The 27,216-nt window shown below is 49.9% G+C and overlaps 1 protein-coding gene across 2 annotated transcripts in view; it reads right to left on the reverse strand.

Annotated features, from left to right (window-relative positions):
- The window catches only part of LOC144732212 (annexin-B12-like), a 246,943-nt gene that overhangs the window by 2,996 nt on the left and 216,731 nt on the right, over positions 1-27,216 (reverse strand). For both annotated transcript variants that reach the window (XM_078613608.1, XM_078613607.1), the window contains exons 3-12: positions 20,781-21,033; positions 19,763-19,876; positions 18,550-18,701; positions 16,980-17,103; positions 16,127-16,221; positions 15,498-15,611; positions 8,873-9,043; positions 8,138-8,308; positions 649-724; positions 126-238 (exon numbers count right to left, since the gene is read on the reverse strand). In XM_078613608.1, coding sequence (XP_078469734.1) covers positions 126-238; positions 649-724; positions 8,138-8,308; positions 8,873-9,043; positions 15,498-15,611; positions 16,127-16,221; positions 16,980-17,103; positions 18,550-18,701; positions 19,763-19,876; positions 20,781-21,033 — 1,383 coding nt within the window. The remainder of the gene's footprint in view (positions 1-125; positions 239-648; positions 725-8,137; positions 8,309-8,872; positions 9,044-15,497; positions 15,612-16,126; positions 16,222-16,979; positions 17,104-18,549; positions 18,702-19,762; positions 19,877-20,780; positions 21,034-27,216) is intronic.

Genomic DNA, 27,216 nt, shown 5'->3' on the forward strand with positions numbered 1-27,216 from the left:
GGATCGCTAGATGCCCAGACTAAATTGCCTTGATAAAGATATCGCGAAATGCATGCAGCCACTGCAGTGAGACACACGATTCCCTCGTGTCAGACGACACCATGCGTGCGTTCGTGCGTCTGCACCTCGCTGCGTGATGTCACGATGCGGATGAGCGTCGAGTCGTCGGTCCCCGCGCCCTTCATGGCCTCGAACAACCTCTCAGCAAAGAACACGGGGCGGTTCTTGGCGCATTGCACTGCAGCACAAACCGCACGACGCTCGTCAGCATCACCACGTACAGCAAGGGCGCTAAACCCTCCTCCCCCGCTGCTTCATCACGGACTGCAGCAGTACTACATTAATACGGTTTATATTAAGGTCTCAAACTCTGTCAAAATGTGCCGAGGTAAATCTGCAAAGGGTATCGGTTAGTTGGGAGGATGAAGGGTGGAAGGCTATAAAGCAGAGGGGACAGGTCGCGAGTGTGGAGAAGGTACGAAGTGATATTTGTAGTGAGACGCAGTAACCAGTTGGAGGGGAACAGAATATTGATCGGGGTTTGGTAGAAGCACCGATATCTTCAAGCTCAGGCAGAGCTGTCGTTGCTCGGGTACATGTTGTGAATGGATCCATGCACAGGAAAGCCTGCTGCTGGGTGCTACTAACCAATTGCCTTAAGTCCGTCCTTCACGTTCCCAGAGAACTCTCTGTCAATTGTGTTGATGATGTCTCGTTGAGAAAGCTGTAACGAAAGGAACACCCCACCCATTACACGTGCAGCTTAACATCACAGCCTGAAAACAGCGTTGCCTCACAAATGAATTTTCCCACAGAGTACTCCCTTAAGCCGCCAGGCTCAACACATCCCCTGACATTCACGGCAGAGTGCATTTCAGTTCACGCACAACCACACGTCACAATTATGTCAAGATGCTATAGCTGGTGATCACTTCCATTGCACAGTGTATTGCTATTCAGTCTATGCTGATCGATTAGGTCACTAATCGCAGCAACCCTGGTAGCAAATCAACTCATGAGTACGTTTTATACGACCGAGGTTTGTGTTTTTAGCCACTAGTTTAACCCTTTGCAAACCACAACCTGACATTGTCAATTTAGCTGCTGGTCGCACATGGAGGCTGTGGGGAACAGAAGTCGATCACGAAGAACACAAAATAATCCTTAGCGTGGGGAGAATATAACATGAAAAAGTAGCAAACAAATCTCCACATATCTGTGCGTCCGTATAATATTATTAATAAAAAAATATTTTTTTACATGTGTAGTGAGTCCAACTGAGTCGCAGACGTTGTCTTGGGAGCAACACTATTCAATAATCAACATAACATAACACAATCTACACTTGGGTGTTGAATGCTCATCTAGCCACGCTATGGCAGAACTAGACATGGTTCGCTATCCCAGCCCGGACTACACGCTAGGTCCCAGACCACGTGGCTAGAGGCTTCATCACCAACAACCCGAAGAATCCGGAGCCCCGCACGGGGCCCCGTTATATTGGCCTGGGCTGGGGCTGGCTCCGCTCCTCGAGCTCTTTCCCGAAGGCTCCTGAGAGCTCCTTTATATCACGTGACTGCCCAGCGGCACCCGTCCACCGATGGTCCCCCTCCAATATCATCCAGTCAAGTGTCGGCAGGTTAACCAGTGTATCATGCCCACATGTAACCCTGGCTGGCTGGCACTTCCTCTCGCTCCCTCACCGGGAGCCCGCACCGCATACTGGACGTGGTGCCTTCATGCTGACCAGCGCTCTGTTGTATATATAGGCCTTTTTCCAAAAATGTATATTAAGAATAATTCTGCCAATATATTTTTTTATCATAATCGCGGTGTCGCTTAGGGCAAACGGCAGCTGCCTTTCACCAGCACACCAGGCAAGGAAGTAGCTATACAAGGTAATAAAACCCCAGGTGCAAAAAGGGGAGGGGGGGTTACTAATGAGATTCTGGGGAAATCTCTACCGGGCTTCAAAGGCTGCTATATACCACGTACAAGCAACGGGCGCCACAATTCTTTCCAGGCGGCGAGAACCAAACACAATTTATTTGGTTTCTTTTCAACTATAAAAGTTCGAAGCTTGGCTATAAGAAAAAAGTCGACATAGATTGCACTCAGATTAAGAACCAGGCTATAATTCTAGATTTGAAGCTTTCGTGACTGCAAGTATTCATATTCTTAGGTTTTTTCGGTAAAGTCACGTAGGTAAAAAATGTAAATGAACTCGCAGACCTAAAAAAGAGAGATGATATCGTCATCCTCTCGACAGACAAGGGCAATGCCACAGTCATCATGGATAAAGATTCATACAACAACAAAATCCTGGACCTACTTAATGATGGGAGTTACTCCAAAAATAAAAACGATCCTACTAATAGCCTAACGACAAAAAACAACAAAATTATCACGAGTTCGACTTCCCTAATCGAACCAACCAAACGTCCCTCTCTAAAACCATCGGCGGCAAGACCTCCCAGACTCTATGGTCTTCCCAAGATCCATAAAGAAGGCACCCCGCTACGACCCATCGTGTCGACGATCAACTCTCCTACCTACAAACTAGCCCGGTTTCTATCAGATACTCTGCTTCCCTTCACAGGCAAGACCTCTTCGGCAGTACTCAACTCAACCCAATTAGTATCTATGGTCAAGGACATGGTACTATCTCCTGATGACATCCTCGTCAGTTTTGATGTAGTATCTCTGTTTACCAAAGTCCCAGTACCGGACACCCTAACAATAATTGAGGACTTGGTCCAACATGGATTGAATTCGGATGTACCTGCGCTGGTTAGGCATTGCCTCACCAACACTTATTTTACCTGGAATGGCACCTTCTACAAACAGAATGAGGGTACCCCTATAGGCTCCCCCTTGTCACCAGTGATAGCCAACATGTTCATGGAAAAGTTTGAATCAGACGCCATCCAGACATCCACCCTGCGTCCTTCTCTGTGGAAGAGGTATGTGGATGACACTTTCGTCATTTGGCCACATGGCCTCCCAGCATTGAACCACTTCTTGGACCACATCAATTCCAGACACCCATCCATCAGATTCACCATGGAAGATGGTAAACTACCATTCTTAGATATTCTATTTGAGAGGAGACCTGACGGATCCTTGGGACATTCTGTCTACAGGAAAGCCACCCACACAGATTCCTACTTGAAACCGGATTCCCACCACCACCCATCTCAAAATAATTCTCTCATCAAAACGCTATACCACAGACCTCATGGCATTTCTGACCAACAACACCTGGCCAGTGAATTAAGACATGTACATCGGGCCCTCAGGATGAACGGATACTCTGACCGCACCATCCGCCAAGCTGTTTCTCCCACCATACAGAAACAGCCACATGAAACTCCGATCAAAACTATCACGTTGCCATACATAGCAGGCGTGACCAAAAAGATCTCCAAAATTCTAAACAAACATAAGATCCAAGTCCGATTCAGTACAGTGCATAAAATCCGCGATCTGATTCCATCTGTGAAGGATGTCGTTCCTGACTTACAGTATCCTGGAGTCTACAAACTGAGTTGCAGTTGTGGTGATTGCTACATTGGAGAAACGAAACGTCATGTCTCTGATCGTGTCCGCGAGCACAAGTCAGATCTGAAACACGTCAGAACTGATTCTTCGGCCGTTGCCGATCATTGCTACAACTCTGTGGGCTCTCATGAAATTGTCTTTTCCGAGACCAAGGTACTCTGCAAACCTCCTGGCTACCATCAAAGGTTTGTACACGAAGCCATACAAATATACAAACACAGACATAATTTCAACCGTGATGATGGGTACAAACTGAGTAATCATTGGAAAGATGTGATTAACCATGCAAAAAAGATTTAACTACACATATTTGGACCATCTTATTTGACAGACAACTATTCTTGAGTTACTGTACAGGTTACTGATAGACAGCCAGTTTTGTTTTACCATGTTTAGCTTCTTTTTTCACACATTGGTTTCCTGCTATAAGTTTTACCCACCAAACAACATAGCAGGAGGCTGTTTCTTCCTGAACTGCTTTTGTGCTTTTACCATCTACATGGCAGAGGCTCGGTCTCATTAGCAGCAGTTGCACTTTGAACAACTCTGGCACCCCCCCCCCCCTTCAGGCTCAGACCTTTGTTATGTAGACTAGCCGTAGTCTCAAGCCGCACCTTACCCCCCTCAACCAGTATATATATGGGGGAGTATCTCTTGGAATCTCTCATTTACTTGATACAGCTATCGTGCTGTGACGGTTCCACCTGAAGACGGAAGCTTGTGTTGCCTCCGAAACGTCGTGATTTTATTTTTTATTTTACTTTTATTAATTTTAATTTTTTACCTACGTGACTTTACTGAAAAAACCTAAGAACCAGGCTATAATCTACATTAGTGGATTATTCTCATATTATTTTAATATGAATGTTATTCACCTTATTTTTATTATTATTCTTCTATCTACGCGACTTTACCGAAAAAACCAAAGAAGGAATTCTGGCAGTCACGGAAGTTTAAGTCAAAACTTAGTTATATTTTGATATCCTGAGGTTGGAGATATAACTCGAGAATAAAGCCGAAACAGGTCAATCACACGCGACCAAGATAATGTGTTCCATAGAGAGAGCCTCCCAACCGCCTTTTGTTTTCCAGAAGCACGTGGTAGAAATAAATTACATACACATAAGGAGGGCACCTCCCCTCGAGATATCAAACACCATGAAGGAATTCCAAACCACAATGGAAGTACTGTAAACACTGCTCCAAACATAACTTGAGTCACTTACAGAGTCAAAACTGCAAAAAGTGGTACGTGTCAAGTTATAAGAGGTAAAATAATATTTTTTACTTCCAACCGGTACGAGAGAACACGACTTCAAAGGCCACAGCGCCCCTCTTTGAGAGAGACAAAAATGTAACACCTCGACCATGACAGGAACAGGCCTTGATGAGAGTTAACCGATTGCTTAATAAATCAGAACATACACACATGTACACTGGACGAACAACTTCTCCCACAAGCTAAGAGAAAAATCAAAGGAATTCCGGTCCTTTGTGAGAGGGCGAGCCGAGGGGAGAGAATTTCAGATATAAGCAGACATGACACACTATTTGGTGCTGCGAGCGGCAGGCTCCGGGAATCTGCCCCCGTGACAGGCACATCGGTAGGGAGCTGCATCAGCACAAACCACGAGTCTATGAAGTCAACGCAAAGAGTTGAGTCTTGCTGCGGCAGGCTCCGGGGGTGGGCCCCGCAATCAAGAATGGCGCGGCTTGCCGAGTAGCCATGTGTCAGACGAAGTATCGCTAAAAAGTTTTATTCTACATTGAGTGCCAGCTCCCACCCAGCAGCGGCACGATTAAGGAGAGAGTGAGAGGGAAAGAGTGACGAGCAACGACAAGCAATCAACCTGGAGAAAGGGCGGAAAGCGCTAAGCATCGACCAAGCGAGCATCCAGAGGACCAGCAGCAGCGGACGAGCTGCGAGCGCATCGTGCATCGCCAGAGAGCACGGGGCATTTCCCATAAATATGCTAAATTCCTCTTGATATGCAAATTATTTTGTCAAGGCGCCCTTCCCCCCCCCCTTCCAACCCAGCTTATATATATGCTCCAAGCACGTGTGCTAATTCATTCAGACGCTGTCGCCTCGACAGACCTGGTTTCACCTGAGGACGGCTGCTTGCGTTGTGGCCGAAACGTCGTGAGAATTATTTTATTAGGTTTTATTTAAATTTTTTTATTATTTTATTACTTCCCTTCTACGTGACTTTACCAAAAGAACCAAGAAGACCTTAGCCAATTGATAACATTTGCTAGACAAGCAGGCACACTTCCGCACAACATTGTTCCAAGACATTTAGTTAATTGCATAATCTTACCAATTAATTAATTGAGGTCTACTTTTGCTTTCGGGAGATGTTTCTTTATTGCTGTTCGTATGAATAGTCACATTAATTTTTAAGGACTTTTTCCCATCGCCATGTATGCTCGCTTTACTCTGAGGAATTAACCGATTGTTCTGTTACCCAGTTCAACAAACTTAATCATTGAGGGTTAAATGTACGGATCAATGAGGACATCTCTAGGAGTACTGTGTTGACATTCCTAGCATAAGAGTTTGCATATTAAAGTGTCTGAGTGGTGCCTTCCTAAGTTCATGCATAATAATCTTAATTATAAGAACTGTATTCTGCGGACAGATCTGAATTTTGAGAGCTGACATAAACCACACTAAGACAATCAGTAAAAGTTAAAGCGAGAATCATTGTATTATCCCGATTGATAATACAACCCTAGACAACGAAGCCGAGCTTAATCAGCATACTTACATCACACTTGCATAACTTCATACAATTCATTGTATTATCCCGATTGATAATACAACCCTAGACGATGCAAGCCTAATTATTGTATACATTAGCATAATTGCATACACTAGAACAACTTAATTCAATTACACCTTCCTAATTAGCATACAGTACTTTGCATAATTACATAAATGAGCATAATTGCGGATTATGGCACGTTTTTTCATTTTTTATTTATAAATTTTTCAATACCCAATATATACAACAGCTCACCCAAGCCCCCCTAGGGCTGGTACTATTGCCCAGTAAGCGGGCTTCGTAAGCCCGCCACCACACAGTGACCGTCACTACATATGTAGTGACATGAAGTCACTACTGTAATTACTGTCTACGCTCCGGAAGTGCTACTGAGTCCCCAGCTCACAATCACAGGGACACGTGATTGTGAGCCAGGGACTCCTGATTGGCAAAGGTGTGGGTGTGGCCGACGGGAGAGGGAGGCGATGGCCAGGGGATAATGGGGGGGGGGGGGGGGCAGACGGGGTTCAAGGTTCTTGTCTGATGGGATTTGCTCGGGGTCCCGCATCTCTCCGGCTTCGCGCTTCGCTCGTCGCGTTAGAGTAGTTGAAGTCGTGGGTCAGACAGCGTGTGTGCTGGCTGGCCCGCTCGCTACACTAATCCGCACGCACATAATGAACAGCCAGCTATACCTAGCTACAGAACCCGAGTGTTGAGGGTTGTGTAAATAAACCTGTTGCCTCCAGCTACAGGGTGTGTGTGCCTCTGTGAACAATACTACACATTCCAATCAGTCACAAGGCCTTTCAGCAGCATTGGTTCAACAAACTCTGGACCAGTTTCAACATTCATTATCTCTTTAGCATTCAGGCTTGCTAAAACTAATGCTGCTGAACTGCTATATGTTTATAGGCAAGGACCCCTCTCTGTTAGATACGGGTCCTAGTTCGACACAAAATTCTACAATCCACATACAACATATGTTGAGGGAGCGGGGACCGAGAGGCGACACAGGCCACGCTGGAGACCCGGCCCCTGTACGCATTTTCCCTAAGGCCGAGTGGCCGCTGTGGGTGTTGCGGCCTCCTGAGGCACATGGCGGTTGTTGTGTGGGCGCCGTACCTCCGATTTGCACCGTTGGCTATGTACAGTGCGAAAGAAGTTCAACATACAGACGGGGCCAGGCACCGTGTCCAGCTTCAGTAAACTGTAACGCTGCCTATCCGTAATCTAGACCCTAAACTCCCATAGCCTATAGGTGTGTGTATGTTGCAGGCCCTGTGGGCCTGAATAAATTAGTGAAAAGAGTGCCGTGTGTCCTGATGTGTATTAGTGTGTGGGAGCATAGCGGGATAAATGGGGGGCCTAGTGCGTGTGTGGGTGTTGCTGCAGTCACAATTTATCCACATGCTTGGGGCAGTGTGGGACAGGCCCGTCCACTTGGCCCGTGGGGAGAGGTGGGAAGCCACCTCTCTCCACGGGCCAACGGCCGCCATCTTGTGCCATGTAACCAGGTGCCACGTGACTGCTGGTTCTCCGTGGGCGGATCCGGATCCCCATTCGTGCGAGCAGGTCCACAGCAGCAGCAAGTGGGGAGAGCATCAGTGGGCCAGCCACGGTGGCACACACTCCCTCTCGCCAGATTGAGACATTAGGTCGGGCGGCGCCACCTGGCGGCCGGGGCGTGGAGTGCGAGTAGTCATCCACCGTGTTGGGTGCCAGAGATGGCCATGACTCCTAGCAGCGTGGTACGACGCGTATAACAACAAGCGACTGAATGAGCAAGAGAAACGTGCGCAGTCTCTGACCTTGATGTACTCCTGGAATGTGGCCTGCAGCTGCGGGAAGCTGCGCACCGCCAGGATCATGTTGAACGCCGACTCGTCAGTGCCGAGCTTCCCCTCACCGGAGCTCTGAAGCTTCTGCGCATCAGAGAGCGCTAGTGCCAGGTCCACCGAAGGGCTCTCGTCGCGATTGCCCTGGGCACATACACAGCAAACACACAGGATGCACACACGCACATGCATTTGACAGGTTATTCCAAAACACATTCCAAAACACATGATCAGGAAATACCACTTAAAGAACACCCGGAATGGGTGTGTGATATTTAGTAGAGCAGAAGGCTCCTATTCCACATTACACTTCAGTGGGAACAACTCTTTAACTTATGCATGTTAGCCACGATTATTGCATTGAGCGCTTGGCCACAGTTACTCAAGTGATATAAGTGCTGAGTTGTTGCCAGTCACTTATTATCGTAGAAGCGTTCTGCTAAAATGCAGAGTTCAATCCCAGTTACATGTTTTAATAACCATCTCGACTACAGTGGTGTGTGTAACCTCTCTCGACCCAGGGAAATGGTCAACCCCGCCAACACCACGAATAAACAACATAGTTTCTCTGAAGGAAAATAACCCGCGTTACCAATTCGTCCAATGCTGCAGTAAAACCATTATGATGTGTGAATGAAATTATTGAATCTGCTAGTTACAGACTCCACCCCCCCGATAAGGAAATGTAAGTCCTCGTCACTCCCACACCTGACACATGGAGATAAGCAGCCGTTTGAAGTGTCCGCTCGTGTCCGATTTGATGTCCTTCTCCAAGTCACGGCCAAACTCGTCCTTGTAGCACGAAACAATCTCCCGGATCTCCTGATTGGTGCGCGAGCACAGGATCTCCACCAGAACCTTCTCATTGGTCCCAGCACCCTGCACAGCACCACAGGACACACGCATAACTCACCATGCTAAAATCACAAGGAGTGCACACAGCCATCTGTGTGCATTCCAGGTCTCTCACTGTGAGGGTTACACAAAGTCATTTGTGCGTGTTCCATGTCTTGCATTTATTTTGTATGGCTTAATAGCAGCATATTAAATGTAATTTTAGATTTGTTATCCACTCAATTGTCTGTTCAAATGCAGAGTGGATCTCGTCCATTCATCCTTTAAAAGGAGTGAAGACAGCAGGTGATTACAATGTGGTCAATGGTTTGGGATTTGTGGCCGCAGTCGCAGGCTGCCAAATTTTTGATGTGTCATTTGTAGATCAGGTGGCCGCATAGGCCATGCCCGGTCGTGATTCGGTTGATGGTCGACCATTGGCAGCGTGGAAGGTTGAAACCAGGAAGTTTGATGGTAGGGTCCTGTATGACATGTTTATTTTTGACATCGGCCACAATCCAGGCTTACTTCCAACTCCCGCCTTCATTTGTATGTGACGTGGAGTGAGGCTGCTGTGATCCAGAAGGGGTGGCGTGATTTTAGGCGAACAGGCGGCACTGGGTTTGTGTTCCAATGTATCGGAAGGTGCGGGTTGAGGAGATATTTTTGGTACTCCCGACGGCCAGTTTCACAACGAATTTATGGCGGAGCGATGTGGGTGAGCACTAGGAGCCACTGGGTCGGCGTCAACTTCAGCGTACCTGAGATGGCACGTATTGTGATGTTCAGTTGCCTGTTGATAACTCGAGTGCGAGCGCTGCGTCCACACACAGGTGAGCAATACTCTCTCGTCGAAAACACAAGGGCAATCGTGACAGTCCGTAGTGTTCGCGCATCACAGCCCCAACTCGTTCCCACCAGTTTATGGATAATGTTCGTGCGGGTTTTTATCTTGTTACTCAACTGCTTCATGCGTTGCCTAAAAGTGAGACTTCGATCGAGCACCACTCCATGGTGTTTTAGGAGTGGGTGATGGTTTTACCACAAAACTCGATCTTCAGAGTACATTTTGCCTCCGCATTTTTGAGATGCAACGCCAAGGGCACCGTCTTGGTTGGATTTGGCTTAAGTCACCAGAAGTAGAAATAATCTCCCAATTTCTTTAGGTCGGTGTTCAAGGTGTCTTTAGCTGCGCCGAGTGTCGTCGCTTGCCTGGCCAGTGCTAGATTATCTGCGTAAATGAACTTGCTGCTTAATGTGGCCGGCATGTCACTGGTGTAAAGATTAAATAGGGCTAGTGCTAATACCGACCCTACCGTAGGCCAATTTGTAGAGTTCGTGGGCGGCTGACCTGGTTTTCGAGATGGACGCGAAATTGTTGGTCGCTGAGCATACTGGCGATGAGGCAAACCGTTTTTTTACACTTGATGGTGTTGGCAAGTTTAAAAGGGGAGGAGTCCTTGGCGCCAGACCGTAAGCTATGCAGAGTACAAGTCTATGAAAGCAACCTCTGTTTTCTGTTTATGCTGAAAGCCAGCTTCAATGTGTGATGTTAAGGCGAGAATCTGGTCACAACAGCTTTGTTGTGGCCAAAAACCTTCCTTGCTCAGGTGGCATGGTGGCTTCCAAACAAGGAAAGTCGAGCTAGCAGTACTCGCTCCAGTAGCTTGTAGGCTGTACAAAGAATAGAGAATAGCCTGTAGCTGTGCGGGTCATCAGTAGGTTTTCCTGGCCTGAGGAGAGCAATGACTTTTGTTTTTCTCCAAAGTCTTGGTAAGCTTACTGGTGGCGATGATTTTTTTTTTTAAGTTTCGGCAGCCAAGTTCTTACTCTTTGATTCTTTCGGTAAAGTCACGTATAAAGAAATTAAATAATAATAAAATACGACGTTTCGATTGCAACACCAGCAATCGTCTTCAGAAGAATGGAACCAGGCTATGCGTTGTGTTGACCGACTCTGTGTTGCATTGCATTACATTTCCAAATTTGACTAAGTTTGTTTTCTTATTTTATTTCTACGTGACTTTACTGAAAGAACCTAGAGTAATTCCTGCAGTCACGAAAGCTCCAAATCTCTTATTGACATGCTAATTTCTCTTCACCCCCCCCCCCCTCTCTATTTAAGGCCTCGACACAGAGGCGTTGTTTCTCTGTGTGCCCATGTGTGTGTCTCTGTGTATCTGTGTTGTCTCTCTCTGCTTATATGTCTACGTGTCTCCGTGTCTGTGTTTTGTCTCTCTCAAATTTAGCAATCTTTGGAAGAACGTAATCAACCAGGTAGGGTGTTGACTGTTATGTTAGCCGACTCTGTGTTGTATTGCATTATATTTCTAAGTTTACAAGGTTTGTTTTCTCATTCACTTGTACCAAATGACGATTGCTTGTGTTGCAATCAAAACGTCGTATTCTATTATTTTTTTTTGTTATACGTGACTTTACCGAAATAACCAAAGAGTAATTTCTGCAGTCACAAAAGCTTTGAATCTAGCCAGGTTCTTCCTTTACTTCCTAGGTATTTTCTAGGAATTCTGGGTAAATTCCATTTATTCCTGCGTCTTTACCTGCCTTTGTTACCGCCAGTACGGTATCTATTTTTTCTGGAAGTACAGCTGCAGACAGAGGAGAGTTTTGACACTGGTGAAGAGTAGCTTTTGTGGCTTTTTTTACTGTACGTTCTTGTTTTCGACTTCCAATTGTTTTTGCATTGCCGAGAAGCTGCGCCGCTATCCCATTCGCAGTTGCCTTAGAAGTCCAGTGTTCTCAGGGTGTCGCTCCACCGAGCTTCCGCAGTAACCTTCTTACTGTGAGGATTACACAGTCACCTGTGTGTGTTGCATTGTCTCTCTCTGTGAGGGTGACAGTCTCCTGTGTGCATTTCCTCCCTCTACCTCTCAAATAAAGCGGTTCACAATTTGAGAGTGTAATGCTCATTTATCGACAGGCCGTGGCACGGGCCAGTTGAGGTGGTTGAAGTTCGGCATCCACAGTGCGTGCGCATCCCGTCGTTGGTTCGTCCACTTGTCTCGATTGAAACCGTTCTTTCCTCCGCGCATCGTTTCGTCATCTAAAAAAATTGGCCTGTCAGGGTCTGATGTGTCCGACGTGCCAGACCGGTTGCAGATTGATCTCCCGAGGGACTCTGTTTTGCCGCCCACAGCTGCCGAACCCTTGACTGCTGATGCGGACGACAATTCCGCACAATCCATTGACCGCTCTGCCTCCTGCCGAGTCGGGCCTTTCGGGGCTGCACGCTGACGCAAGGGAAGGTCCGGCGTCGCGGACCCGTTCGAAGACGGGCCGATTTCGTTAATCGTTCTTGTTCTTATCTGTATTCGGTATTCGTTTAGTTACTTGATGCATTCATTGTTGTTCATACTCTCGTTGTGTGTGTTCCCTGCTGCTCGTCGACTCCTGCACTGTCGCTCATTCATTACCAGTGCTAACTTCGTTCCGAGTCGGGACGGCTAGTCTTTTCATCATGGGGGAGGGGGGGGGTGATGTAATGAGAGAGCGCCACCTAAGGGACGACAAAGGGCTGCATCGTCACTGCTGGGTTACTCATATCCAATCAGAGGGAAGGGTTCCATCTGGGCCAAAGGTAACGGGTGGAGCCCTCTCTCCTCCAAGCCCGCCGCCAGCCAGCAGCGAGTGCGAAGAGAGAGAGAGACGCACCGCAACAGTAGACGAGGGAGTGCGCGCGTTACACCAAGAAGAGAGAGAGCGGAACCATTCAGGAAGATAGAGCGGAGCTGTGTAGTCATCTATATATATAAAAGGGAAATTTGTGATTATGTGTGTCTGTTCAAAATATTTGGCGTACTTCCCGACATGCAACAAACTTGAAATTTGCCATGTGGGTACTTTCCAGACTGTACACCATGCAAAAATTTGGGGGGGCTCAATTATGCATATCTTTTTTGCACGGGAAGTGAGCTGTGACGTCACATCTGTCATGTGACCCGCGCATGTGGAAGCGTAACGCAGTGTGCCTGCTCATGTCCCCCCCACCAACCCTCCGTAGCACGGGTACAGTGCCAAACAAATGTGTGCCGGTCGAAGGCATTCTTCGCGCAGCATTGCTTTATTATATCAGTCGTTTACTGCCGTATGCACCCTGAAAGTTGTGTGTCCGCAGCAAGCGCGTGTGTGTGTACCTATGGTTAGCGCGCTGCGCTACGAACCCGGCGACCCGAGTTCGATTCCCGCTCAAGGCCACCACTGGTGATGATTATTTGAACCGGTCCTGGGCCTCCCCTAGGTCGACTCAGCCTCAAACGAATAACTGGTGTGGTGTGAACATCGCCACTGGGGAGACAAAGGCGGCTGGGCATGGTGAATCCAAGTCCCGGGCGAAGCCAGATAGTAAAGCTAGTTGTTAAAAAATTAAATCCTTTATATGCATGGCATCGGTTTTATTTTATTATTCATTTCTGTTTTTCTTGAGTAAGAGTTTCATTTTTATCACATTGGTATTTTAAATTAAACATGAAAAAAAAATTGTCCCAAAAAGTGGAAAATTTTGGAACATTTTTTTCACGAAAATAAATTGTCACGCACAACGAGTCTGTGTGCAAAATGTCAGCTCGATTGAATCAAGGGAAGTGGGTTAAAAAACGACCGAAAGATTTACACGGTCGTAAGCGCGCAAACAAGCAAGCAAGTGAACTTAATATAAAGGATTTAATAAGACAAGTCTACAGTCGTCGTGGAAGTGCTTCATTACAATAGCATCACCATCAAACGGACTAATCAAGCAAGCTAGGGCCACATGGTGTTCGGTCATTTATGAAAATAAGGAACAGTAACAGTTCCAAGAACACTGCTCTATGGGACTCAAGGTGTTATTGGGGCATCATCAGAGAGGGCTTTTCCTACCCTGTCCCTTCTGAACTCTATAACACAGAAATGCCTTTATCTAAAAAAATACTCTTGTCAATACCCAGATTCGACATATTAATTAAGGCCAAGTGATGGGGCACCATGTCACATGCCTTTTCCGAGTCAACAATTATTGCATTGCAAGTATAGTGCCATTGTTAGGCGGTATGGTTATCACCATTGATTCTTACCTGCAGTAGCGGACATGTACCAACAGAAAGTGGTAGACAGGATAGGTGGGATGAGTTGGGCCGTTGGGCCACCAGGGACCCCAGACCCTAAGAGGGGGGCTGGGGGGGATGCCGTTACATTCCAGGGCCCCCCCTAGAGAGTTCGAGAAGGAATGTGTGGCGAGGGGCGGAGAGACTCTGGAACGGCTATAAAAGCCGGACCTCTGAACGGGTCATCGTCCACCTGAAGACCTGAAGATATGGAGATCTGAAAAACCACTCTGAAAGACCTGCAGCGAAGAGTCCAAAGGGCAGAACCCGAACCCCTGGCTAGGGTCGGGTTCAGAGCTTACCAGTCTAGGGTAGAGCTATAACCAGAGTAAGGGCACATTAGTCCGGAGGGGCTACCTCCATAGGGTATAGGGTGTAAGGGGCCATTACCCCTTTGTGTTATGTACCCTTAGTTATAATAAACGTGTTGCCTCCAGCAAGTTTCTCTCCCTACTTACCCACTAAACAAGGATTACAATTATCAATGCCATTGACAATATTTTGCATCGGACCTAAAGTGTTACTATCACAAGGAAAACCAGGCTGTAAACCGTGTTGCTTGTCAGATAATAAGTTACTGGCATCTGACAGTCCCACACTATTTGCTCAAATAGTTTAAAACAAACGGATGTTATGCAAATGGATCTGAACCGTCACATCGTGTTTGGGTCCTTGTTTGTAAAGAGGCATAATGAACGAGTCTACCCATTAACATAACACATTATATAAATATTGGACATATGTTTGTATAATAATTTAAACTAATGTACACATAATAAACTTTAACAGATTCCTGTAGTTTTGCTTGATAAATTAATGAATAGTAATTGACATTTGTAAGGCACATTTCATCCGTAGATACCAATGTACCACCATGTATGGAAAGTAAGTAAACAGAACCAGGGTAAAATGGCCAGCACTCGGGGGTAAAGGCCAGTTTGAAGAGGTGAGTTTTCAAGACCGGTTTAAAAGTAGCTCTAATGACTCTGATCACCTTATTACCAAAGGCAAAGTGTTCCACAGTCTGGGAGTTGCACTGAAAAAAGCTCGATCACCTCAGGAAATGAGCCTTGACCTCGGAGTCCTTAGAAGGCGATCCGTAGGTCTCAGGGACCTCGTTGGAAAGTAAACGTGGATAAGTTCCTGTAAATATTGTGGGGCTAACTCATTGAGAACCTTGTAGGTCAGTCGCAGGATCTTATAATCCACTCGATACTTGACTGGTAGTTAATGCAAAAACAAGAGACCAGGTCTGATGTGCTCGCAAAACTAAGTTTTTCTTTATCCATACATCATTAACTTGATGCCACCACCTTCATGCCGACCATGGGGCAGATGTGGTTTGTACATTTGCGCGGAGTGTATGAAACTCGGGCATCTGAAGAGCCCCACGGTCGCACCTGTATGGCCTTCTGCAGGCTCCAGGCATCGTAGTAGGTCGTGGGCATGAAAAGCGCCAGCATGATCTCCTCAAAGTTTCCCGACAGCTCACTGCGCAGGTCGCGGATGAGATCCTAAGCACAAACACATAGCACGCACGTGGCACACACACATCCTTTCCGTATCCACGATTATGGTACGGTAAACACGTTCCTTCAGAGTGGGCAGGTAGGAACTTGGTTGGACAGCGCATTCGTGTGATCCATGTCACGCGGCGCAAGCTGCGTGGGGCGGCGCGTTACGTGGTGCTGAGCCCGCCCGAAGCGCTCTATGAAATACAAATCGAGGGCGTGGCTATGCACGACAGACAAATAATCCCTGGTGGGCAGTGTGGAACTTGTTCCTACCTGTATAAAGCAGCGTTTAGAGCAGTTCAACGATCATGCAAATCATACAATACTATTCAAATAGCATTGTCGTATGAAGCAATAGTTAGATTGTTTTACCCATATCCTGAAGTCTGTTTAGTTACTGTGCTTTTCACATGCATTTGTTTACCACTAGCCTGAGAAGGATTACAATGTAGCATTTGGTATTTTGTGGCAATACAGAAACATGAGGGAACGTGCTTCTATCCGCGTAGTCTCACCTTTCCATACATGGTTTTGAAGGTAAGCTTGATCTTTTGCCTCTGTGCATTAGAACGATTCACCACCAAGTCCATAAGCACCTGCTCATTGGTTCCTACAGATGCAGAGATGACCACTTATCAGATGATCCAATGTAAAAAAGTAATCAAAAGGATCTTCAAAGTAGCATCAGATCAAGAGAAAATTATTCCGCAGTCGTCAGAAGATTAAAAAAAACCTTTTCAGCTCAGACTTTGAAAAGTGGTGTAAATTGGTTTACATTTCAGTTTACATTTACCAATTTAAATACACCCTACAATTTCATATGCATCCTACAACCTCATATGCATCCTACAATCTCATTCATCCTACAATCTCAATGCTTGTACGAGCCTATTCCCCTGGCACACCTACAAAATGTGAATCACACTCACATTGCGAGCACGCTCCAAGTCCAGGCCACCCTCTCTGAGGCTCAGTTGTATTATTGTAATGTCATTAGCCGGCCTGGATGCTTATAACGGTTCTGCCAGTATATAGGATTTTACGTTACTAGAACTGCTCACGCATTTGGTCGGGATACATCAGAATCTTTATTGAGACTGGAAAAATCCAATGAGCTATGAAGAGAGCTGGTGGACAGGAGGCGTGATGTCAGCACAACGCATGAACCCGGCTCAACGCTGCGAGGATGCGGGGTGATGGCATCACACAGACGTGTGCGGTGACGTCACCACCGTACACCAAACCAGCCAGCCAGGTAGCCAGCGAACAGAAGTGATTTGCATGAAAAAACTGGCTACCAAATGACAGTACCATGAGAAGGAAGTAGCGGCTTGAGGTGGAGCCCTTATGAGGCTGTGCATTGCTCACCGAGCCCTTTCATGGCTTTCCGCAGCATCTCGCAGTCGTCCTGGACGTTAAAGTTGCCGATCGGCTTCACTGTTCCCTGGGGGCCCAGGCTCAGGCCGGCCATGCCTCCAATTGGTGGAGTTGGCTGCATGGGAACAGAGCAGATGTACGTTACTCTCCATTCACTCCCTATCAGTGTATTAGGTGACCCGGGCTGCTCCTGCTATGGAATTATTCAGCATCTGTGACGAATGTACCGCACTCTGCATATGCACATGTCGGGAGCGGTAGTGTTGCGGTTGGAGCATTGGACTACGAACCCGGCCACCCGAGTTCGATTCCCGCTCAGGGCCAACACAAGTGACGATTAACAGAACCGGTCCTCGGCCTCCCCTAGGTCGACTTCCACAAAATGAGCACCTGGTGCAGTGTGTAAAAAACAGCACTCGGGAGACAAAGGCAGCTCGGGCGTGGGGCTGGCCACCCACTCCCTCATGGGCATTACTGCATACCTGGCAACCCATACGTTTTACCCATTATTCTTGTACAGGGAAATTTAGTTTTCAGGTCCGTACAGCGTACAGCCGTTTTAACACGGGCAAAAAAATCATACGGCCAAAAAAGTCGTGGGACAGCTTTTATATTTTACTGTGGAGAGTAGTGATCCCTGTAGCAGCCAACAAATTTGATCCTCAAATTTGTACAAACAGGATTGGGATCTAATAATAATAATCTTTTTCCCCTTTTTTCTGGCAACAAAACTGAAACCTTTTTACAAGGAATCATGTTTACGCTAACTACAATACCTGCAGTCAGAATTCTAACAAAAAACATGCTCTGATAATGTATGCATTGTCCTTGAAATAGATTGGTCCACACCAGAGACAGCTTTCCTTAGAGCCTAGTAGTCTCATACGGTGTTCGACCAGATGATGCCAAAACGCGCACAACTCAAAGACAATGCATTATCAAAGTAATGAGGGCTCGGGGTAAGCATTTACATCATGAGGCCTCCTTTGCCTGTTCCAAAATATAAAAATTAGTTTTTTTCCCCTTGATAGTGTATTGTGTTTAACCCTTCATAATTTTCTGTTTATTGTTATACATTTACAACATGAGTGTGTGCATCCACGTATCAAGCAAGCAGCAGCATCAGCATGCAAGATCACAGACAGTAGCATAATACGTACCATCATTGACACCAATTATAAAATGTATACATCCAACAGTTTTTTTTAGTAACATAATTTTGTCTATTTGTTTGTGTTTCTCGCTTGTGATGGGACTTTGGAGGATGAATGACCAATAAGGTATGAATTGGTCTCCACTGAGATAGGCACTAATAAGGGGTTGACAGGTATGTTACTTGCCTTCATTGGTGCTCACTAACAGCACCTGTTAAAGGCTATACACCTGTTAAAGGCTATACAAGGGATATTTGTCTTTGTATTTATAGATACAAGGCAATACCACTCATGTCAAGACACATCCACTACAATACATGGGACTTTATATGAGCAATGGCGACGATCACAAGTACTCTCCATCGGCATATGAAGATGCTGTTGAGATAACGGTACCAGTGACCGACCTGGTAAGGAGCAGGAGCCGGAGCAGGGGCCGGAGCCGGGGCAGGGTAGGGGTTTGGCTGTGGCACAGGGGCCGGGCTGGGCGTGGGTTGTGCCGGTGGAGCAGGCCCTGGGTAGGCACCAGGGGCGCCCGGCATTCCTGGCTGGTAGGACCCTGTTCCAGAGAGTACACAGACAGATGCATATTCTCGCTCTCCCGTGGTGAATGAGAGCATCGCACTGCACTCGTTCAGCCGAAAATTTAACGCAAGACAGTGGGATGGGCATTCTGCCTTCCCATCTGCAGCTCCCATGGTATGGAACGCATTCCCACTCCATAGTCAGCACCTTAAGTCCTTTCCAATATTTAAGTCCCATTTAAAAAACCTTTTTGTTTATTACAGCCTTAAATTGAGTCAACCTTAGTTTGGGTGTGCCATGTGTCTTCCGAGAGGCTATATATATATGTAGTGACATCGCGGGATGCCACTGTGTAGTGCCGGCCCTCGGGAGGCACGGCGTTGGTGTATTGACATCGCGGATACCACTATGGTGTGGGTGTAGTACTGGCCCTAGAGGGGCTCGGTCAGCGCCGATTGATAGTGCTGGATGGCACCATGCTCGGCGTGCAGTACCAGCCCTACATGATAGGGTGTGGAAGTGCCGGCTGTAGGAATGAGGTTATTCGAGGCCATGGCACTCTGGTTGACCCGAGAGGACACGTGACCAGTTAAGCCTACAAAGGGGCCCCAAGTGGGGGCTAGGGGTGGTCACGTGATCGGGGTCCAGATCCTGCTCGAGGATTCTGGAAGGTGGTCGTGGCCAAGGGCGGAGCCGGCCACACAGCAGAGACTATAAGCCGGGTCCCCAAGAGGGACCGGCGTTGTTGTTCATCCTGAAAAAACATTCGTCTACGTCCTACGTCCTACCGAGTCTCCAACACGTGGACCTGAACCCGAGCTGTGGTCCGGTCCGTTGTAGCTAGTTACGTTGTAATTAGTGTAGTTAGCCTGGTGGTCACCACCATAGATTGTTATTCTGTTACCCCATGTGTTGGTGTTAAATAAATGTGTTGCCTCCAAGAGGACATCTACGACTCAGTTGAACTCACTACATATATATTAAAAAAATTGTGGTTTTGTACGGCGTTTTGAGATGCAGTATTGCATGAACGATGCAATATCAAATGTAATTATTATAGTGAAGTGTGAATGTGCAATGAGAGAGATGCAGGACCTGGTGGAGCGCCACCACCACCGCCACCATAGTTTTGGATGGGAGGTTGCCCGGGTGCGCCGGGGTAACCAGCGGGGTACCCAGCCGGCGGGGCCCCGAAGCCAGCACCAGGGCCTGGGGGGGGGGGGGGGTGAGGGGCGGGGGGCACGGGCACAGGCACAGAAACACACGTGGAGCGATGCAGAGACGAAGCAACGACACACTCTTCACCTCCACAGCTGCGCTCCCTCCCTGGTGTTATTTGTATTGCAAATATCAAATATCTTCCCTTAAAATGAAACCGACAATTTTACCGAATAAGTAAATTAGAACCATTTGTCCTCTTTGCATTTCCTAATTTTTTAACTGCAGATATCATATCCGATAAGCAGAGTGAATCTCACTCCGATACAGGAGTCACACGTCAAGTGGTGGAATGAGCCGAGCGAGACAAACCCGAGAAGACATCGGGGTCACAGTAAATCAAGCGACTTACACATCACACCGCACCACAGGACGGTTTCCATTTGGAGAGATTGAGAGCTCTTTACATGAAAGACTTAATTTTAAAAGACTGGTAAACACTGCGAGGTGGAATATGCGGAGAAAGTAATTCTGAAGGCCAGGAGTATGGAGCAACGATTGTGCTCACAATCACCCAGGGAATGAGCTCAAGCTGCTACAAGTAAATAGGAACAATGAGCGGACAGAGTGAAAACAAATGACGGAGCACGCGAGCGCACTATGCGTGGCCATTCAGAAGTTCTGGCTCTAGTGACCATGTTCCATTTATGGCCTAGCAGAGCCAGTGGTGAGAAATTACATATTACAATGCTGAGAGCGAGTCTCTCCAAAGGACTGTTGACTTCTTAGAAAAATTGTACTCATTTTATTTATGCAAGAGTGATTATGGGCCGATACAACCCAGGATTTGAACTCTGCAACCATCCCCCTGCGAGCCACCCGGCTTTGTGCTACAGTGCTAGCCCCGAAATCTGTACCCTGCTGCACACCAGTGCGAAGTATGCAGAGCGCTTACCACCAGCACCAGGGTAGGCGGTGAATCCGCCCGTGCCCCCTGGGGGGGGGTACCCCCCGGCGCCACCTGGTGGGGGGTACCCCCATGCAGCTTGATCCATCCCAGGTGCTGGGGGGTATCCCCCACTTCCATAAGGTGGCTGCCCAGGGGTGGGGTACTGCCCGCCAGCCATGGGAGGGTAGGCTCCACCCGCTCCCCCATAGGGGTCTTGTACAGGCGCCCCCGGGGTCCCCCAAGTCTGCCCACCCTGTGGCTGTATAACAAACACAACAGGTTAGTCACCCATCCACAAGCACGGGTAATTACAGCATCAGGACAAAAAAATCAATGACCGATTATCTACATTGCAGAAGAGAACATTTCGTTTCCGTTGCCAAGGAGGCCTAAGCTACTTATAAATAATGAAGGCAACATGAAAACAATAGAAGTGCATGCCAAAATATGAATGTTAATATTCCAATGGCTCACGTCATAACGAACCAGCATTTAACACTAAAACATGAGTTTAGTTTAAAGTTAATGAGCACAAAATATGTTTACAGCTCACCCCCCTTCATCAACCACACTCACTCCAGATCACCCCCTGCATCATGCCCACTCACTCCAGCTCACCCCCCTGCATCACCCCCACTCACTCCAGCTCACCCCCTGCATCACCCCCACTCACTCCAGCTCACCCCCCTGCATCACCCCCACTCACTCCAGCTCACCCCCTGCATCACCCCCACTCAATCCAGCTCACCCCCCTGCATCACCTCCACGCACTGCAGCTCACCCCCCCTGCATCACCTCCACGCACTGCAGCTCACCCCCCTGCATCATCCCCACTCACTCCAGCTCACCCCCCTGCATCACTCCCACTCACTCCAGCTCACCCCCTGCATCACCCCCACTCACTCCAGCTCACCCCCTGCATCATCCCCACTCACTCCAGCTCACCCCCTGCATCACCCCCACTCAATCCAGCTCACCCCCCTGCATCACCCCCACTCAATCCAGCTCACCCCCCTGCATCATCCCCACTCACTCCAGCTCACCCCCTGCATCATCCCCACTCACTCCAGCTCACCCCCTGCATCACTCCCACTCACTCCAGCTCACCCCCCTGCATCACCCCCACTCACTCCAGCTCACCCCCTGCATCACTCCCACTCACTCCAGCTCACCCCCCTGCATCACCCCCACTCACTCCAGCTCACCCCCTGCATCATCCCCACTCACTCCAGCTCACCCCCTGCATCACTCCCACTCACTCCAGCTCACCCCCTGCATCACCCCCACTCACTCCAGCTCACCCCCTGCATCACCCCCACTCACTCCAGCTCACCCCCTGCATCATCCCCACTCACTCCAGCTCACCCCCAAACATCACCCCCACTCACTCCAGCTCACCCCCCTGCATCACCCCCACTCACTCCAGCTCACCCCCCTGCATCACCCCCACTCACTCCAGCTCACCCCCTGCATCACCCCCACTCACTCCAGCTCACCCCCTGCATCACCCCCACTCACTCCAGCTCACCCCCCTGCATCACCCCCACTCACTCCAGCTCACCCCCTGCATCACCCCCACTCACTCCAGCTCACCCCCCTGCATCACCCCCACTCACTCCAGCTCACCCCCCTGCATCACCCCCACTCACTCCAGCTCACCCCCTGCATCACCCCCACTCACTCCAGCTCACCCCCTGCATCACCCCCACTCACTCCAGCTCACCCCCTGCATCACCCCCACTCACTCCAGCTCACCCCCCTGCATCACCCCCACTCACTCCAGCTCACCCCCCTGCATCACCCCCACTCACTCCAGCTCACCCCCTGCATCACCCCCACTCACTCCAGCTCACCCCCTGCATCACCCCCACTCACTCCAGCTCACCCCCTGCATCACCCCCACTCACTCCAGCACACCCCCCTGCATCACCCCCACTCACTCCAGCTCACCCCCCCTGCATCACCCCGACTCACTCCAGCTCACCCCCCTGCATCACCCCCACTCACTCCAGCTCACCCCCCTGCATCACCCCCACTCACTCCAGCTCACCCCCCTGCATCACCCCCACTCACTCCAGCTCACCCCCCTGCATCACCCCCACTCACTCCAGCTCACCCCCTGCGTCATCCCCACTCACTCCAGCTCACCCCCCTGCATCACCCCCACACACTCCAGCTCACCCCCTGCATCACCCCCACTCACTCCAGCTCACCCCCCTGCATCACCCCCACTCACTCCAGCTCACCCCCTGCATCACCCCCACTCACTCCAGCTCACCCCCTGCATCACCCCCACTCACTCCAGCTCACCCCCTGCATCACCCCCACTCACTCCAGCACACCCCCCTGCATCACCCCCACTCACTCCAGCTCACCCCCCCTGCATCACCCCGACTCACTCCAGCTCACCCCCCTGCATCACCCCCACTCACTCCAGCTCACCCCCCTGCATCACCCCCACTCACTCCAGCTCACCCCCCTGCATCACCCCCACTCACTCCAGCTCACCCCCCTGCATCACCCCCACTCACTCCAGCTCACCCCCTGCGTCATCCCCACTCACTCCAGCTCACCCCCCTGCATCACCCCCACACACTCCAGCTCACCCCCTGCATAACCCCCACTCACTCCAGCTCACCCCCTTCATTATCCCCACTCACACCAGCTCACCCCTTTCATTATCCCAACTCACACCAGCTCATCCCCTTCATTATCCCCACTCAGATCAGCTCATCCCCTTCATTATCCCCACTCACTCCAGCTCACCCCCTTCATTATCCCCACTCACTCCAGCTCACCCCCTTCATTATCCCCACTCACACCAGCTCACCCCTTCATTATCCCCACTCACACCAGCTCGCCCCCTTCATTATCCCCACTCACATCAGCTCATCACCTTCATTATCCCCACTCACACCAGCTCACCCCCTTCATCATCCCCACTCACTCCAGCTCACCCCCTGTATCATCCCCACTCACACCAGCTCACCCCCTTCATCATCCCTACTCACACCAGCCCACCCCCTTCATTATCCTCACTCACACCAGCTCACCCCCTTCATCATCCCTACTCACTCCAGCTCACCCCCCTGCATCACCCCCACTCACTCCAGCTCACTCCATCATCCCCACTCACACCAGCTCACCCCCTTCATCATCCCCACTCACTCCAGCTCACCCCCTGTATCATCCCCACTCACACCAGCTCACCCCCTTCATCATCCCTACTCACACCAGCTCACCCCCTTCATTATCCTCACTCACACCAGCTCACGCCCTTCATCATCCCTACTCACTCCAGCTCAACCCCCTGCATCACCCCCACTCACTCCAGCTCACTCCATCATCCCCACTCACACCAGCTCACCCCCTTCATCATCCCCACTCACTCCAGCTCACCCCCCTGCATCATCCCCACTCACACCAGCTCACCCCCTTCATTATCCCCACTCACACCAGCTCACCCCTTCATTATCCCCACTCACTCCAGCTCACCCCCTTCATTATCCCCACTCACACCAGCTCCCCGCTTCATTATCCCCACTCACACCAGCTCACCATCTTCATCATCCCCACTCACACCAGCTCACCTCTTCATTATCCCCACTCACTCCAGCTCACCCCCCTGCATCATCCCCACTCACTCCAGCTCACCCCCTGCATCATCCCCACTCACCCCCTTCATTATCCCCACTCACACCAGCTCACCCCTTTCATCATCCCCACTCACACCAGCTCACCCCTTCATCATCCCCACTCACATCAGCTCACCCCTTCATTATCCCCACTCACACCAGCTCACCCCCTTCATTATCCCCACTCACACCAGCTCACTGCTTCATTATCCCCACTCACACCAGCTCACCCCCTTCATCATCCCCACTCACACCAGCTCACCCCTTCATTATCCCCACTCACATCAGCTCACCCCTTCATTATCCCCACTCACACCAGCTCACCCCCTTCATCATACCCACTCACTCCAGCTCACCCCTTCATCATCCCCACTCACACCAGCTCACCCCCTTCATTATCCCCACTCACACTAGCTCACCCCCTTCATTATCCCCACTCACACCAGCTCACCCCCTTCATCATCCACACTCACTCCAGCTCACCCCCTGTATCATCCCAACTCACACCAGCTCACCCCCTTCATCATCCCTACTCACACCAGCTCACCCCCTTCATCATCCCCACTCACACCAGCTCACCCCCTTCATCATCCCTACTCACACCAGCTCACCCCCTTCATTATCCTCACTCACACCAGCTCACCCCCTGTATCTTCTCCACTCACTCCAGCTCACCCCCCTGCATTATCCCCACTCACACCAGCTCACCCCTTCATTATCCCCACTCACACCAGCTCACCCCCTTCATCATCCCCACTCACTGCAGCTCACCCCCCTGCATCATCCCCAATAACTCCAGCTCACCCCCTGCATCATCCCCACTCACACCAGCTCACCCCCTGCATCATCCCCACACACTCCAGCTCACCCTCTTCATCATCCCCACACCAGCTCACCCCTTCATTATCCCCACTCACTCCAGCTCACCCCCCTGCATCATCCCCACTCACTCCAGCTCACCCCCTGCATCATCCCCACTCACTCCAGCTCACCCCCCTGCATCATCCCCACTCACACCAGCTCACCCCCTTCATCATCCCCCCACTCACATCAGCTCACCCCCTTCATTATCCCCACTCACTCCAGCTCACCCCCCTACATCATCCCCACTCACTCCAGCTCACCCCTTCATCATCCCCACTCACACCAGCTCACCCCCTTCATCATCCCCACTCACTCCAGCTCACCCCCTGCATCATCCCCACTCACACCAGCTCACCCCTTCATCATCCCCACTCACTCCAGCTCACCCCCTGCATCATCCCCACTCACACCAGCTCACCCCCTTCATTATCCCCAATCACACCAGCTCCCCCTATCATCATCCCCACTCACATCAGCTCACCCCCTTCATTATCCCCACTCACACCAGCTCACCCCTTCATTATCCCCACCCACTCCAGCTCACCCCCTTCATTATCCCCACTCACACCAGCTCCCCCCTTCATCATCCCCACTCACATCAGCTCACCCCCTTCATTATCCCCACTCACACCAGCTCACCCCTTCATTATCCCCACCCACTCCAGCTCACCCCCTTCATTATCCCCACTCACACCAGCTCACCCCCTTCATTATCCCCACTCACACCAGCTCACCCCCTTCATTATCCCCACTCACATCAGCTCACCCCCTTCATTATCCCCACTCACTGCAGCTCACCCCCCTGCATCATCCCCACTAACTCCAGCTCACCCCCTGCATCATCCCCACTCACACCAGCTCACCCCCTGCATCATCCCCACTCACTCCAGCTCACCCTCTTCATCATCCCCACTCACACCAGCTCACCCCCCTACATCATCCCCACTAACTCCAGCTCACCCCCTGCATCATCCCCACTCACACCAGCTCACCCCCTGCATCATCCCCACTCACTCCAGCTCACCCCCTTCATTATCCCCACTCACTCCAGATCACCCCCCTACATCATCCCCACTCACTCCAGCTCACCCCTTCATCATCCCCACTCACACCAGCTCACCCCCTTCATCATCCCCACTCACTCCAGCTCACCCCCTGCATCATCCCCACTCACACCAGCTCACCCCTTCATCATCCCCACTCACTCCAGCTCACCCCCTGCATCATCCCCACTCACACCAGCTCACCCCCTTCATTATCCCCACTCACACCAGCTCCCCCTATCATCATCCCCACTCACATCAGCTCACCCCCTTCATTATCCCCACTCACACCAGCTCACCCCTTCATTATCCCCACCCACTCCAGCTCACCCCCTTCATTATCCCCACTCACACCAGCTCCCCCCTTCATCATCCCCACTCACATCAGCTCACCCCCTTCATTATCCCCACTCACACCAGCTCACCCCTTCATTATCCCCACCCACTCCAGCTCACCCCCTTCATTATCCCCACTCACACCAGCTCACCCCCTTCATTATCCCCACTCACATCAGCTCACCCCCTTCATTATCCCCACTCACACCAGCTCGCCCCTTCATTATCCCCACTCACACCAGCTCACCCCCTTCATCATACCCACTCACTCCAGCTCACCCCTTCATCATCCCCACTCACTCCAGCTCACGCCCTTCATCATCCCCACTCACACCAGCTCACCCCCTTCATTATCCCCACTCACACCAGCTCACGCCCTTCATCATCCCCACTCACTTCAGCTCACCCCCTTCATCATCCCCACTCACACCAGCTCACCCCCTTCATCATCCCCACTCACACCAGCTCACCCCTTCATTATCCCCACTCACTCCAGCTCACCCCTTCATCATCCCCACTCACATCAGCTCACCCCCTTCATTATCCCCACTCACACCAGCTCAC

The sequence above is a fragment of the Lampetra planeri genome, chromosome 41 (genome assembly GCF_965212315.1).
Source record: "Lampetra planeri chromosome 41, kcLamPlan1.2.h2, whole genome shotgun sequence".
Taxonomy (NCBI): Eukaryota; Metazoa; Chordata; class Hyperoartia; order Petromyzontiformes; family Petromyzontidae; genus Lampetra; species Lampetra planeri.